The sequence below is a fragment of a genome, unplaced genomic scaffold (assembly GCF_019419815.1).
Source record: "Pyrus x bretschneideri cultivar Hongxiangsu unplaced genomic scaffold, Pyrus_bretschneideri_v1 Contig3, whole genome shotgun sequence".
Taxonomy (NCBI): domain Eukaryota; kingdom Viridiplantae; phylum Streptophyta; class Magnoliopsida; order Rosales; family Rosaceae; genus Pyrus; species Pyrus x bretschneideri.
Window position 1 is genome coordinate 12,740,334 of NW_025999612.1, and position 16,739 is coordinate 12,757,072.

Sequence of the window (16,739 nt, forward strand, 5' to 3'; positions counted from 1 at the left end):
TTAACGAAAAATTATATTTTTATTTTTCTTGGTACTATTTAATACACATTTTTTTGTCATTTTTTATTAAATTTTTTTTTTTTGAATTTTTTGTTAATTTTTCTGTTATATTAATGGTACGAAACAACATGTTAAGGGAAAATTTTATTTTATTTTATTTTGGAGGGGCGGACTGTAATATTATTTATTTATTTAGTTATTTATTCTTTTAATAGATAAAAGAAAAAACAGAGTCCAGCTCCAGAGTCATGAGCGCCGCTTCTCTACAACCAACACAAACCCCCACCCACACCGTCACCTGTCAAAAACCCTAATCCCTGCAAAAATGGCGCCCTCCCCTCCCTAGCTGCTCCAACTGACAAAACCCACAACCACCATAACCGCCTCTCTCACATACCCCAACCCACAACCATGCCGTACTCCGCTCTCTTCCAGGGCTATATATTCCGAACCACCACCATGTCCCTCAAACACTCCACCACCACCACCACCCCGTTTCTTTTCTCTGTACGCGGAACTCACCACCGCCACCGCCACCACGTAGCTTTGATAAGGCCGTCGCTGCTATTGGGATGCTCGATGAGGAACAGCCGGTACCACCACTCGCTCTGCCTTGCTCCGGCCCGGAATTGGAATGCGTGCTATTATCTGTCGCGTCACGTGGGGGACGTCACGTGCCAGGCATCGTCTCGGGCGGCGGAGCTGGATTGGAAGCAGAGGCAGCAGCTGAGGAGTTCGGCGGTGCCGTTTTACCAGCAAAATTTGAGCTATGGGGGGTTTGCGTACCAGGACGCCTCCGCGAGTGAGGAGTCCGATGCCGAATTGGGGTCGTCTCAGCGCCAAATGGTTAGTTCTGCCCTGCCCGTTTTGTTAAAAATGTTGATTACTTGAATTGGGAACCTTGGCTGAGTTGCTTTTAATTGCTCTGGGAAATGAAGATTTCATTTTTAACCTCATAGCTTTATCGATTTCTGAAGTCGAAATGCAATGTAGCTGCCAATGAAAGTCGAATTGAATTCCCACGGTGCTGGCCAAACAAGCACGTAGGCTAGACCGTAGAGCTTAGATATCAGTACATGTTTTTGAAGCATCGAACTTTTTCGGACTTTGAAATTACAACCGATGAAGTAGCACTTTTTTAAGCAGAGCTGAAACCTGTTATTTTCTTATCATTCTGCTTAAATGTAAAGGTTGTGACTTTTACTTGTTAATATATGCTTAGGGTGGTTCGACCCTTGATAACATTGATGAATGGAGATGGAAGTTAACCATGCTTCTTCGCAACAAAGATGAGCAAGAATTGGTGTCTAGGGAAAAAAAGGATAGACGCGATTTTGATCATCTTTCAGCACTGGCAAGCAGGATGGGTTTGCATAGGTATGTCAGTTTCGCAAGTGTACAGTTATTCTGTGCCCATTTTTGTATGTTGTTCTGATCCTTGATTTTCTCAAGCAGCCGTCAATATTCTAGAGTTGTAGTATTTAGCAAAGTTCCTCAGCCCAATTACAGACCTGATCTTGATGATAAGCGGCCACAAAGAGAGGTACTTTCTTATATGCATATGCTCAACTTAGTTTAAATCATGCATGGAAAGAAATGGATGTCTTTCTTTCCTTTGAAACTTGTGAAACAATTGCTCTGTAGTGTATGATGTGGGGCCTGAATTCGTTAATTAATCTTGGTGTACATGTTATTTGAAGTTACAAGGTTTTTTATCCAATGTATTGCTCTAAACTTTTTGAACCGTGTATAGGTTGTCTTACCTTTTGGACTTCATAGAGAAGTAGATGCTCATCTCAAGGCCTACCTATCTCAAAAGCCAATGAGCCAAGGAAATTTGTCAGACTTTTCCTTGTCAAGATCAAACAGTTGTAGAAGCATTACTAATGATGGAGGACATTATGAGCAGCAGGAGCCCTTGATACAGAATACTGATGCCATGGAGAAAATTCTTCAGCGGAAAAGCTTGCAACTGCATAATAGGCAACGACATTGGCAGGTTATTTTTCCTTTCTTTTTGTGACCATTATTCAGGCTGGAAGTTGATCCTTTTTTTCTTTTTGTTAGTTATTATTAATTGATGTAGGAAACAATGCATTGTCTCTAAATTTTTGTTCTTCCGTGTCTTTTAACAGTTTGACTTTGTGATGCAGCTTTTGTTCATCTTCATGTAGCTTTATAGTTGATTTATAGACTTATATTGACATGTCAAGTCCTTTACAGGAATCGCCAGAAGGTCAAAAGATGCTTGAGCTTCGTAAAAGTCTGCCTGCATACAAGGAGAAAGATGCACTGTTAAAAGCTGTATCAGAAAATCAGGTGAGTTATAATTTATTATTTCTATAATTGGTTATGGATGATTGCTTTTGCTCACCAGCATAGTTAAGTTTTTTTTCCTTCAAATTTATGTTGAGCAGGTCGTAGTTGTCTCCGGCGAAACAGGTTGTGGTAAAACTACACAACTTCCTCAGTACATTTTAGAATCTGAGATTGAAGCTGATCGTGGAGCTTCCTGCAGTATTATTTGTACCCAGCCTAGACGGATATCTGCCATGGCTGTTTCTGAAAGAGTAGCTGCGGAACGAGGGGAGAATCTGGGGGAATCTGTAAGTTACTTTTTTGGTGACGTAGATTTATCTTCAAAATGTTAGGCTTAATTTATTTCCTCCCTTGTTTTATTTCACTTGGTTGTTAATCATTTATCTTTGTTTCTAGCTGATTTGAACTTAAATCTCTCCCTATGGTAATAGATTGGTTACAAAGTTAGGCTTGAAGGGATGAAAGGGCGGGACACCCGGCTTCTTTTTTGCACCACGGGCATATTATTAAGGAGATTACTTGTTGACAGAAAGTTGAGAGGTGTTACACACGTCATTGTTGACGAGATTCATGAACGCGGAATGAATGAAGGTAATTTTCAATTTTGGAAAGTAAATTTGCCAATTGGTATTCTAATATGGTGTTAAGCATAGCCTTGCATTTATTTCAGATTTTCTTCTTATTGTTCTGAAAGAACTTCTCCCTCGCCGGCCAGAGTTGAGGTTGATTTTGATGAGTGCCACCCTAAATGCTGAGCTTTTCTCCTCCTACTTTGGTCGTGCTCCAACGATCCATATTCCCGTAAGTTCAGGGAACTAGGTCTTATTTTTTATGGCTTTTTAATTAACTTTTGTTTCTTTTAGTTATCTGTTCCATGTACCCAAACTGTCATCTAGCAATCTATGCTCTTTATTGTGCATTTATGTCAATATAGCATGATCTTAGGTGATTCCAGGTGCCATTTGTATTGCAATTACAAAGTATTTCCTGATTCCTTCAGCAAATCCACCTTTGATTCAGCTACATTTGTTCACGATTACGTTTTTATCTTATTTCATATTTGATTTGGGTGTTGGGCATTGCTCTATTTACAGGGGTTTACTTACCCAGTCCGAACACATTTTCTGGAGAACATTCTAGAAATGACTGGGTATCGGTTAAATCAATATAATCAGATTGATGATTATGGTCATGAAAAGTCGTGGAAAATGCAGAAACAAGCTCAAGGTTTCAAAAAGAGGAAGAGCCAAATTGCTTCTGCCGTAGAGGTATAGAAAATTTGTGTCTTATTTAGTTTCATCTCAATCCCTTGGTTGTATTTAATTTTTTTTGGCCCTTTTGAACAGGATGTACTTGAAGCTGCCGACTTTAGGGAGTACAGTCCAAGGACTCAGGAGTCTCTGTCCTGTTGGAATCCTGACTCTATTGGTTTTAACCTCATTGAGAGTCTTCTTTTACACATAGTCAGGAAAGAACGGCCTGGTGCAATTTTAGTTTTTATGACAGGTTGGGATGACATAAACTCCTTGAAGGATCAACTCCAAGCTCATCCCCTATTAGGAGATCCTAGCAGGGTCCTACTGCTGGCATGTCATGGTTCCATGCCTAGCTCTGAGCAGGTGATGTCACTGTTCTTTTTTATGTTAATTTTCGTTGCATACAGATATTACCATGGTCTGGTGATGGAGAAACACTCGAGAAAGAGCATTTTGACTTTCTAGATTCTCTAAGGATTCTTGTACTGAGGAGTTAACCTATAATTCCTTACAGCTTCATATCTGTTCAATGAATCTTTTGATGCTATCATTCAGAAAATTTAAATGGAACTCTATTATTTTTGGGTTGTTATTCTTCTTCTTGTAGTTCAAGGACTGGCTTTATATTTTATTAATTAATTATTTGGTGTTTTTTGTAAACAGAAATTGATATTTGATAAGCCAGAAGATGGTGTTCGGAAAATAGTTCTAGCTACAAACATGGCTGAGACTAGTATCACTATCAATGATGTAGTTTTTGTTGTTGATTGTGGAAAGGCGAAAGAGACATCATATGATGCACTAAATAACACTCCCTGTTTGCTTCCTTCCTGGATTTCAAAGGCTGCTTCTCGGCAAGTAAGACAGTCTGACAGTTTCTGTATCAATTTGATTATTTCTCTAGTTCATGGTTGGATATTCTGATATGATGCAATGCATGAGTTTGTACCGACTGTAATGCTTCTTAATTAAACTGTGCAATTATTTTTGTTTTGTGGTACTCAAATTTTTACTCAAGTTGCCCTCTTACACGGAGATTTAATACATTCGTTTAGAATATTAATTTGATGCCTTTAATCTGCAGAGAAGAGGCAGAGCTGGTCGTGTTCAACCTGGCGAGTGTTACCATCTCTACCCCAGATGTGTATATGATGCCTTTGCTGATTATCAGTTGCCTGAACTTTTGAGGACTCCGTTGCAATCATTATGTTTACAAATCAAAAGTCTACAACTTGGAAGTATTTCAGAGTTCCTATCTAAGGCCTTGCAGCCACCGGAATCTCTGTCGGTAAATTTCTATGCGAGTACTCAGATTATTCTTTATAATACTTGCATGGGAGGTGATAGTCTTGTAATGCAACAATATCTAAATTTAACATGTGAACTAAGATATTTGGCAAAAAAATGTGTGAACTAAGGTAAAATTATTCTTAACAGTGTGATCCATGCATATCTTCGTATTAGTCCTCATGATTTTTTATGTTTTGTTTTGTAGGTTCAAAATGCTGTTGAGTATTTAAAGATCATTGGGGCTTTAGATGATAATGAAGATCTGACAGTTTTAGGTAATGAATGATTATCGAAGCTGTTTTAAGTTGTGTGTTGATTTGTTTGCAAGTCAGAAAGATTAACTGGTGATTTTATGCTATGCAGGACGTCACCTGTCAGTGCTTCCCGTTGAGCCTAAACTTGGAAAAATGCTCATATTGGGGTCTATTTTCAACTGTTTGGATCCAGTAATGACTGTTGTTGCAGGCCTTAGTATGAGAGACCCATTCCTTATGCCGCATGACAAGAAGGATGTAAGTATGATATAGTGTTCCTGTTACACTTTGCTGTTATCCCCTGCACGCCCTCATATTCCTATGTCATTAGAAACTGATTTTTTCCCCGACTTAATACTTGTAGTTGAGTAAGTCGACTTATATACTTTTCACTAACCTTCAAAGTAAAGAGACATGCAAAGAAGTTAACAGTGATCAGTTATTTAGTCTTTTTCCCTAAGCACAGTTCTCTTCCTGTTTTTTTTCCTGGGAAACCAACAAGCATAGGTTCAGTAGTAGTAACCATGTCATTTTCAACTTGTGTAGCTTGCAGAGTCTGCAAAAGCACAGTTCTCTGCTCATGATAACAGTGATCATCTTGCTCTTGTCCGAGCTTATGATGGTTGGAGAAGTGCTGAAAGAACAGAGTCTGGCTATGAGTACTGCTGGAGAAACTTTCTTTCTGTACAAACTCTGAAAGCCATTGACTCTCTTCGGAAGCAGTTCTTCTTTTTGCTCAAGGATGCAGGTCTGGCTGACCATAATACAGAAAGCTGCAATACATGGAGCCATGATGAGCATCTTGTCCGAGCAGTCATCTGTGCTGGATTATTTCCTGGAATATGCTCTGTCGTGGTAAGTTCTTATGCATTTCTTATAATGTTTGTATATTTTTCATATTCTAATTTTCTTTTATTGCATGAAAAGAAACTGTTTTGTTTGTGGGAATAGCCTCTTTCACACTGTACAATATACAAATAAAAGATTGATATGCTCAAGTGAGTAAAACAGAGTGATAGAGGGTGTTGTAATCTTCACATTTGGTTGAATCGATTCAATACTCCAATAGATAAGTTAAGTTTACAAAAACTGTGATAAAGGGGTCATGATTCTTCAGATTAAGTTGAATTTCTGAATGACTGGATTCTGATTTTGTTTGCATCTGTTTTGCTTGTGGATGGCTTGTCTTTTCTCATCTATTGTATATGTTGTGACACGTTCTACAGAACAAAGAGAAGTCGATTATGCTTAAAACACAGGAAGATGGACAAGTGATGCTATACTCGGTTAGTTTCTTATTTTGGTTGAATTCATGTTTCCTTGTTGTATTGCTTAAAGTTTCCCGTTCTAATTGCGTATGATGACCCATTTTCTGTTCTATTGTTTATGATCGATCTATTAGAGTTCTGTCAACGGAAGCATACCCAAAATTCCATATCCATGGCTAGTCTTCAACGAAAAGGTGAAAGTGAATTCGGTTTTTCTCCGGGATTCTACTGGTATATCTGATTCTGTGCTCCTTTTGTTCGGGGGCAACATTTCCATGGGTGGCCTGGTTAGTTTATTGATCTTGGATATGAATATGATTGGTAACTTTTTGTGTGTTCTTGACGAAAAAGTAGTAAATACTCCTGCTTGCTTTTGGTAGAATGGGCACTTGAAGATGCTGGGAGGATACTTGGAGTTTTTCATGAATCCCGCATTAGCAGATACATATCTTTGCTTAAAGAAGGAGCTTGATGAACTGATTCATAATAAGGTTTGTATTTGCCTTCAGCATTTGTCACGGCTCTTAAATTTATCACTTAAATCAAGACCTACTCTCTCTCTCTCCCCTCGTCTCTCTCTCTCTCGCTTTGTCGCACATACACACGAACAATCACTCAATTTGTTGCTAAAATGCTAACATGGGGATGCGTTCTTTGCAAGCAGCTCCTGAATCCCAAGTTGGATATGCAATCACATACAAACCTCCTATCAGCTCTAAGATTACTGGTCTCAGAGGATCAATGTGAGGGTAGATTTGTATTTGGTCGCAAGGTGCCAGTGCCCTCAAAGAAGGCAACACAAGAGAAGTTACCAAAGTTAAAAGGCACCATGAAGAAAGTTGCGGAGAACAATAATTACAAAAATCACCTGCAAACATTGCTCACCAGAGCCGGGCATGATGTACCCACCTACAAAACAAAACCATTGAAAAACAATCAGTTCCGTTCCACAGTGATCTTCAATGGGTTGAACTTTGTGGGGAAGCCTTGCAATAGTAAGAAAGAAGCAGAGAAAGATGCAGCTGCAGAAGCTGTACTCTGGTTGAAGGGAGAGAACCATTCTTCGTCCACAGATATTGACCATATGTCGATGCTTCTTAAGAAAAGTAGAAAGACAAGCCAGAAAAGGACCTCATTTGATGGTGCCAAGTGGGGTTAGTGTTGCTCATCATATAATGGAGTTAGCATACAATCAAAAGCAATCAGCGGCAAAGAGCCGACCGAGGCTAGTCCAACTTGAAAGGTTAGGATGAATAAATATTGAACATCAATCTTCCAGGCCGTTGAGCTACCTTCAGAATAGAAGCTACATTCTGTAGAATCTGTGATCAGTTACGGCGTTTGAAGATCCATATTTGGAAAGGGGGTGATATAGAACATTCTTTATCGGCAGATGCGCCCATATTTTTGGAAACGGGTGATGAGGCACACTCTTCATGGGGTATGAAGAATGTACCTTGTTCTGTCGAAGTAGCAGATTATTCTACATGTCTTTTTACATCAACTTATGGATCACACTGACCCATGGCTACTGCTGGGTCAAGGAGCTGCATCCTGTATATATTCATGTTGGTAGAGCGCAGTCTTAGGGTTGCATCGGTAAAGCAGCAGCTTATTATTTTAATTTTACAGACAGCATGGCGGAGTTTGCCTCAAGCCTGTGCTAGAACTTGTAGCTTGGCTGGTCAGGTTCGGCCTCCCTGTGGCTGGTAATACCATCAAACTTGTTGAACACTGTCCTTGCGGTTTTATAAATGATATAGAAATTTTCATTTCGGATTCAAGATATTGTGCGAAACATGATAGGTTGTGTTTGGTTGATCACCACCATAAACTCTTTACTAGCAATGGCAATTGTTAGGCCAGTGGGCCGAGACATTCAAGTTCGGATCCCCCGTCAAGTTTCACCCTTTCCGCTTATTAGACTAATTTAGAATATCGTTTTGTCAGAAGCTAAAAAAAAAAGAAGAGAACTTTAGCGAAAAGTTTCTGGTATTGTTCACTTTAACGAAAAATCATATTTTTACACTAAAAAGTCAATTATGATACTTGATTTTTTATTTTGTCTTTATCGTTAAAATTCAAAATTTTCAAATCCTTTTCATTAGTTTTTCTTTAAATAAATAAAAAAAAAAAAAAAAAAAAAAGCGATTTTTTAAACTAAACGGCATTGAGTACTATGATGGATTTTCACAAAGAGTATGGAAACGAAGCAAGGAAATAATGGTATGCAGAGGCCTCTGCTGCCTCTAGAAACTAAACAACGGCCTACTGAATCTGATGCAGAAGTCCAAGGGCTTTTTTCAAAGTGGTTCTAAACCTTTTGACGTTGAGGGTTACATTTTGGGCATTCAGAAAAGTTGACTTGAATGCTTGCCATCCTCGTATTCGATTCTTATTCGGGTCAATTTTCAGCGTGCTCTCGTTTCTGTTGATCTTATATTCCAAATACTTGATCTTCATATCCCTTGATGGCTCTCCGAAGTAGCTTGTTGCAATCCATTCGAACCCTCCGAGCGGAAGTATTTGGATAAGAACTGCATTTTCAGGGAGGAACAGAATGTTTGTGAGGGCAGCTCCATGAACCCCCATCAACACGTCACAGGAGTTCACGACTTCTGCAATTCTTGACATGTTCCTGTCAGCCTCCATAACCGTTACCTTGTAGCCCAAGCTTCTAGCCATTTTAGTAATTTGCCTCGGATTCGTGAAACACCTCGTGCTCCTTCTCGATATGATGAGAAGCCGGGGCTTTTTATGCCGGCCACCACCTCTGATTCTGATTGCCTTGGCCTTCTTTAGCGAGTAAGTTTTTCTTAAGAATGCTCGGAAGTCAGTAATTGAATATGAATGTTTCAAAGGATCAATGCTCAGATCCCTTGGATGTCTTTTAAGTCCAACCGTTACGCTTGGGAAGCAATGCACTGCATCTTCCTTGTCAATGTCAATAATCTCGTACTTGGACAGCCCTTTTAGTATTGCTTGGTACTTTTCGATCCACCTGCTTCTTTTATCCGTAATCAGAAACTGAACTTCCCCATCATATTTTCGAGAAGTAATATACAGAGGAATGACCATGTCAGTGAATTCATGGAAATGGTTTCCCGCATATCCTCCCGTTGAAAATAAGACGGCTGGAACACTATGATTTCTTGTGCATTGAAGGATTTCCTGCTGAGCCTCAGACACTCGTTTCACTGACCACTCTCGAACATGATTCAGCGCCTGTTTATCTTCTTTTCGGGCATAAGGCCTTATAGTCCAGGAGCTATTCCCTGCCGACATGTCCGCTTGAGATGAAACAAGGAAAACAGAAGACAAATTACCATCAACACGAACATCCATGTTGATCTCACAAACATCAGTTCTTGGCTGCGAAACATCACAAATCGGCTCCAAATTCTTCGTCACTTCTGAAACTGCAAGATGAATTTAAATTGTCTAAGCTGAATTTTCTTGGATCATCAACCTAATTAACTTCAATCCCCTTCGACAGTTAGTGCAAAATAATCGTGTCATGTTCTTACTGTTTGCCTCTGATTCTGAACCATTTCGAGCAAGGAGAATAGTGGGAGTGCTTGCATTTTTCCGTTCACCAGAATCCTCTCCTCGAAGACTTGTATTTTTGAACTCCTCCGCTCTTATCTTCTGATCGAACTGCTCACCTTCAATTACTTTCTGAGAGCTGTTTTTTCGTTGGACTTGCAGCACGTCCCAACCAAGACCCACTGACATCTGCAATTTCACTGCGAGTAAACGAAAGTTGCACACCAAACATATCATGTTAGTGCGGTCACATTCCAACTTTCTTGCAACACAAGGTAGAAAGAGTAGGCTAATTTACATACAAGCTGATAGATTCAAACTAGGTTTGAGAACTGCACTAAAATATACTGCTATAAGCAAGAGTGTCACAAATGCTCCACATCGGAACCTCTTCTGCTGAAGGCGAAAAACGTTTCTGGCAAGTATCGAATCGGGCTTCATATTTCGCTCAACTTTGATATAAGCATACCTTAAACTTTGATGAAAAAGATAATCTGATGTAGAAGGAGATCGAAGCTCAAATACGAAGAGGGACGCTAAATTACAACGTTATGGTCAATTCAAATACAAGCAGTTTTGTGGGAAACCCGATTATATAGGCATGTTCATGAAAGCTAACTAATCCAAGCTAAAATGGGAGATAAGTAAATTCAGATAACAGCATATCTAAAATCCCTTGTATAATAGAAACGAATCGAGACACAGTAAATATGGAAAGCATCCAAACATAGCAGTCATTGAATGCTCATATCTCAAACCGGAAACAACGAATCAACTTAAAAAATCTCGAGATAGTCGTAGTAATTAAATGAAAAATCTTGCAGGATCTCCACCATCCCCCCTTGGAAGAAAAACTCGACTTGGGCAAGTTAAAATTTCAAGTGAACGAAAAGAGTGATACAATTAGTGTAGTCCCCGTAAGATTTTTATCAAGGCCCATTTATGCACCAATGTTCTCTCTTTTATACGTAGTCTTCTCGTCTTAATGAATATTGTACTCTTTTCAGAAAGAAAAAAAAAAATTCAATGTAGTTTGCATCTGTTTTTCCTGTGGCTGGTTTGTAATTAACTTTCTCAGTTTTCTGCATATGGAAAATACTAGCGGCGCAAGAACATATCCAAAACTGAGGCCATCACCAACCGAAGGAGGGCTCCTTTTAGCCCTATAGCCCTCCAAGAAATTAATATTTTAATGAACAGTGTCATGCCATATTTCTTACCATCTCCAATGAGGGGGCCAAAGAGCCATAGGCCAAACATAATTTATTATTTAAATTTAAGGACTACAACAACTTAAATTTAAAAACTAAAACAATTTAAATTTAAAGTTTATAATCATCATCATCCGCCATTGTAGGATTATAGTCAGATGCAAACAACTCCCGTCGGGCCATAATTTCCCTCAATTTCTTATCAAAATAGGCCTTACTCATTTGAGTGTAATCCGAAGTGTTCCTTTGCATGTTTCTATAATCCATCTCTTCTTGAATTTGTTTTGCCCGTTCTTCATGCCTACGGTTCATTTCTTCCGTGGCAAAGGCATTTTGCTCCGTCATTAATCGTAATGAGGACGCCATTTCTTGTTGAAAGGCGTAATCATCCTTTGCCTTGCCTTTTTCCTTCAATTTTTGGGCCTTGTTTCGTCCCACAGCTCTAGGTATGGAACCTTCACCCGAAGATGGATTTTCTACCCTTGTTTCTTGAATGGTAGGAGATCCATGTTCATCCCCAACTGCATTTGAGGATGCATTTCCGAACACCAGTGTAGGAGCAACTCTTTCTTGAGGTGGATCTTCAAATAACACTCACCCTTTACAAATTTCCCAACAACCATGATGATTAAAGGGTTTTGAGTTGTCCTCCATATACAATTCCTCCGCTTGGCATACCTAGAAAATATAATTACAAAAATTAAAGGAAATTAATTTATGAAATTAAATGTAATATAATTAAATATTTAAAATAACTTGTGAAAACACCAATTTTGTCGTAGTAATTGGTTCCGTTTTCATGTCTGATTTCGCCCTTTAACACTGCTTGATGCCATTTATTCAAACTTGGATGAAGATGTTTTTTCCATCTTGAAGAACAACTCTTGTGATTTCGTGAATTCGGTGGATTGGTGCCTTCGTAGAACTCACAATACTTTTTGGACATACGAGTCCAAACACTTTCACTTGTTTGAGAACTCCCCTCACACTATCTTCGGAGACCCATCTATAAGCCCTGCAAAGAGTTTCATCTTCTTTTCAGGTCTAAGCCCTACCTTTCAATTCAGATCTAGCCATTTGAAAATTATTGAAAAAATTGAAGCAAAGATTATTGGAAAAGGTGAGAAATGATGTAGGAGAGAAATGGTGTAAGATACTATGGAATGGTGAAAATAACGTGAGAAATGGTGTAGGAATGGTTTAGGTATTTATAGGGAAAAAAAAAAGGAATTTTTTAATTTTGTCCGGAAAAAAAAAAAAAAAAAAATTCAAATCCAACAAGTACCTGGTGTCAGCATGACGTTGGTTTTGAAAGGTTGGGCCAGCCGGTTGGCTTGATTTGGTATTTTTGGCCTGGTGGGGCCCACAAGCCCTTTGGCCTAGCCCTCGGTTGGAGACGGTTTTCGTGTCATTTCAAGCTATTTTCGGCCCTATGACCCTCTAGCCGCATCGGTTGGAGATGGCATGAGTTATGTCGTTCAAAACATCTTTGAAATGTCCTTCACCATTTTTAAGAGGCTTGAGGTGCGGCAAATGTTCTACAAAAATAGCTCCATTGCTCACTTTTGTTCTGTATAAATTTTGCTAAACTGATTAAAACAATGAGTTACTGCTTCTAGTTTTAATGAAAAATGTGATTTTAAAGTTTTTACAAGATCTTTTTACGAGATTTTTAAGTCTTACCATTTGTTGATTAACAAAACTAGTTTTATTGAATTTTAAGCTTAAACACACAAAAAAAAGTTAAAAAAAAAAAAACCAATAAAAACACAAGCATGGCTGAAATATGGAGTTCCGTGATATCCATGGTGGGGCGAAAGTTCCATTAAAATACCTCGACTTTTTTAAAACATGTCCGAGGTAAATATCAATGATTCGAAGCAATTTTATATTTTATACACTATTTCGAAAATCCAAGGACTCAACAGGTTTTATAAAAAAAATTTCCAAAATCAATTAAAAAACAATTAGTTTGCTCACACGGTAAGAAATATATTACAAGTCATTTAAAGCCGGATTCCCATTTTATTGTGTTAAAAAGGATTTTATTTCATTTTTAAACTTTAAAAGGAATGAAGTTTTAACGAAACACTCTGAGTATTGTTCACTTTTAACGAAAAATCATATTTTTACCTTTCCCTAATACTATTCACTATACATTTATTTGTCATTTTTTATTAAAACTATTTTGTTTTTTTTTTTACTTTTCATTAATTTTCCTTAAAACAAAATATAATCAATAAAAATACTAGTTCGGCGTTCATTTGAAACGGTCCTAAAAAATTTTAAAAAAATTATGATGCAACAAAATTTATACAAAAAATGTGACATCCCACATCGCCCAGGGGAGTGATCCTTATATGTATATTCCCATCCCTACCTAGCACGAGGCCTTTTGGGAGCTCACTGGCTTCGGGTTCCGTAGGAACTCCGAAGTTAAGCGAGAAGGGGGCTAGAGCAATCCCATGATGGGTGACCCTCTGGGAAGTTGCTCGTGAGTTCCCAAAAACAAAACCGTGAGGGAATGGTAAGCCCAAAGCGGACAATATCGTGCTACGGTGGTGGAGCGGGCCCAGGAAGTGGTCCCACCCGGGCCGGGATGTGACATTGGTATCAGAGCCTAACCCTGGCCGTGTTGTGCCGACGAGGACGTCGGGCCCCTAAGGGGGGTGGATTGTGACATCCCACATCGCTCAGGGGAGTGATCCTTATATGTATATTCTCATCTCTACCTAGCACGAGGCCTTTTGGGAGCTCACTGGCTTCGGGTTCCGTAGGAACTCCGAAGTTAAGCGAGAAGGGGGCTAGAGCAATCCCATGATGGGTGACCCTCTGGGAAGTTGCTCGTGAGTTCCTAAAAACAAAACCGTGAGGGAATGGTAAGCCCAAAGCAGACAATATCGTGCTACGGTAGTGGAGCGGGCCCGGGAAGTGGTCCCACCCGGACCGGGATGTGACAAAAAAGGGTCTTATGATGACGTTTGTACTTGTAGTAGTCCACAAAACTGATTAAAACAATTTTTGTTGCATAAGCAAAAAGAGGATAAATAATAACCATGCTATCTATGTCGTGCTTCAGATTAGAAAACTGACTGAAAATAAATTTGAAATAAAACAAAATCAAATGAAGAAAAATAAATAAATAAATAAAGACTAGAAGGACGTTCGGAATATCCTACCGAATGACTACGGAACAATAGCAAATTTTCACCGACGCTTACAAAAGCTTCGCAAATCTTTCCCGAATTTCCAATATTTCTGAACAAATAATTACAAGAGCAGATTATGAATCAATGAAATCGAATTCTTTGATACGAAAAGTACACGAAACGAAAACAAAACGAAATAAATATTCAAGAGGACCTTGTTTCCTCCAGAAATCAAACAATGACGTCTCTCTACTGATGCAGAAGCTCAAGAGCTTTTAACAATGTAGGTCTAAATCTTTGGACATTAAGATGTACGTTTTGTTTTTGCAGATAGAGTGAATAGAACGCTAGCCAACCCTGTTTTCCGATCGATGAAGGATCGGTGAAAACCGGGTGATCAAGCGGGTACTGCTGTGTCAACGTGCTCTCCTCGTTGCTTATTTCATACTCCAAATACTTGAGATTCATACCCTCCGAAGGCTTGCCGAAGTAGTTGGTTGCGAGCCATTGAAACCGTCCGACTGGAAGTATTTGAATCAAAATTGCATTTTCTGGAAGGAAGACAAGGTTTGTGAGGCCAGCTCCATGAACTCCCACTAACACATCACAAGAGTTGACAACTTCTGCAAATTTAGACAAGTTCATGTCAGCTTCTGCGACGATTACCTTGAACCCCAAGCGTCTAGCCATTTTCGTAATTTCCCCTGTGTTCGTGAAAGACCTTGTTCTCTTTCTCGGGATGATCAGAAGCCGGGGCCTTTTTCGCTGACGATTTTCTCTGATTCTGATTGCACTGGCTCTTTTCAATGAGTAACGGTTTCTTAGAAACTCTCTGAAGTCTTTCATGGAATATGAATGCTTTGAAGGATCAATGCTCAGCTCCTTTTCGTGTCGTTTAAGGCCAACGGTTACGCTTGGGAAGCAATGCACTGCCTCTTCTTTGTCAATGTCGATAATCTCGTACTTGGACAGTCCTTTTAGTACTGCTTGGTACTTCGCAATCCACCATGGTTTCATATCCGAAACAAGAAATTGAACTTCTCCATCATATTTTCGAGAAGTAATAAACAGTGGAATCACCACATCAGTGAACTCATGGAAATGGTTTCCTACGTATCCTCCAGTAGAAAACAAGATGGCTGGAACGCTATGATCTCGAGTACACTGAGGGATTTTGAGCTGAGCACCAGTTTGTACTGGTTTCACTGACCATGCTCGAGTATTGCCCAACGCAGTTTTGTCCTCTTTTCGAGCATAAGGTCTTATAGTCCAGGACCTGTTCCAAATTTGAGAAGATGAAGCAACAAAAACTGAGGAAGAGCTCGCATCTACGCGAACATCCCTGTTATTGATCTCGCAGTATTCAGTTCTTGGTTCCTCAGTCTTGCAAAGTGGCTCCAAATTCTCCTCTACAACTTCCACAACTGCAAAAATGTTCGCGTTAGTTAATGGTTTCTTTTTGTTTGTACCAGCTGTATTGGAGGAAGGGTGCTTACTCTTAGTCTCCTCATCAACCGGCACGCTGCTTTCAATGGGACTAGTGAGAGTGCTTGCATTTTGCTGCAAATCAGCAGAATCTGCTAACACTTGATCACTCAAATTTTCGAACTCCTCGGTTTTTATCACTGGAAATTCTAGCACATTTTTTATTGCTTGCTGAGTGCTGTTTGTTTCCCAGAGTGCCCATATCTTTTGTTTGACACCAATTGATCTCTCCAACTTCACTGTGACATGATCCAGAAAATTAAATTACAAACTAATATATGTCACCTAAAAATAAAGTTAACAATGCTGAAAAATATAAAAAATGCATGAATGTACATACAAGCTGGTAGAGGATTCAAATTAGGTTTCAGCAGAGTGCAGAAGCACAGTGCTATGAGCAAGCAGCAAACGAATGCTCCATATCTCAATTTCTTCTGCTCGTGCTTACTAAAGCTTCGGGCTAGTATCGAATCATACATCACCGCCATTCGCTTTTCGATCAATGTAATGCTACACTCTATGTACTCGAAATGCGAAATGGCATTTCCCACACAAGACGGAGAAGACTTAGTAGTGTTACTTGTGATAAGAGGTTGAGTGAATTGTGAAGCAAAAGACTTACTTGGTTGCCATTTTGTATAGCAATTTAAGGAGGTTGAGGTGCAATTTTCTATGACTTGTTGCACCCCACGATTTTGTTCTCTCTCTCTCTAAGTCTATGAGATTCTCCAAATTTTAAAAAAAAACTAGGTATGAAAAGGACATCTTGGTTGACTGTACTCGAAACAAAATCCTTTTTTCTTTTGGCATAATATTTTTTATGAGCTAGAGTTTCATATTTCTTGTTTATATTTGTAATGCCATAATCCGCCGGCCCTGGATTCGAGCTTCAATTGAAAGCTATCAACCAACTACGACTGTAGAAATTAGGATATTGCGGTTAGGTTGCATAATTACATGT

The 16,739-nt window shown here is 39.1% G+C and overlaps 3 protein-coding genes across 3 annotated transcripts; 1 reads left to right on the forward strand and 2 right to left on the reverse strand.

Moving 5' to 3' along the window:
- Positions 1–242: 242 nt before the first annotated feature.
- LOC103939295 (DExH-box ATP-dependent RNA helicase DExH3) lies at positions 243–7,546 on the forward strand. Its single transcript, XM_009349368.3, has 19 exons — positions 243–846; positions 1,223–1,377; positions 1,456–1,543; positions 1,754–1,999; positions 2,224–2,319; positions 2,418–2,606; positions 2,751–2,910; positions 2,990–3,120; positions 3,414–3,587; positions 3,666–3,938; positions 4,239–4,433; positions 4,660–4,863; positions 5,071–5,140; positions 5,229–5,377; positions 5,666–5,974; positions 6,346–6,405; positions 6,522–6,674; positions 6,768–6,878; positions 7,052–7,546. Exons 1-19 carry the CDS (start codon positions 412–414, stop codon positions 7,544–7,546), a joined length of 3,693 nt encoding a protein of 1,230 aa, XP_009347643.2. The 5' UTR covers positions 243–411.
- Positions 7,547–8,534: 988 nt separating this feature from the next.
- LOC103939951 (beta-1,2-xylosyltransferase XYXT1-like) lies at positions 8,535–10,374 on the reverse strand. Its single transcript, XM_009350047.2, has 3 exons — positions 10,236–10,374; positions 9,915–10,133; positions 8,535–9,806 (listed from the first exon to the last, which is right to left on the reverse strand). The coding sequence occupies exons 1-3, from the start codon at positions 10,372–10,374 to the stop codon at positions 8,656–8,658; spliced, it is 1,509 nt and encodes a 502-aa protein (XP_009348322.2). The 3' UTR covers positions 8,535–8,655.
- Positions 10,375–14,371: 3,997 nt separating this feature from the next.
- On the reverse strand, positions 14,372–16,401 carry LOC103939960 (beta-1,2-xylosyltransferase XYXT1-like). Its single transcript, XM_048589811.1, has 3 exons — positions 16,119–16,401; positions 15,790–16,017; positions 14,372–15,717 (listed from the first exon to the last, which is right to left on the reverse strand). The coding sequence occupies exons 1-3, from the start codon at positions 16,264–16,266 to the stop codon at positions 14,543–14,545; spliced, it is 1,551 nt and encodes a 516-aa protein (XP_048445768.1). The 5' UTR covers positions 16,267–16,401; the 3' UTR covers positions 14,372–14,542.
- Positions 16,402–16,739: the final 338 nt, after the last annotated feature.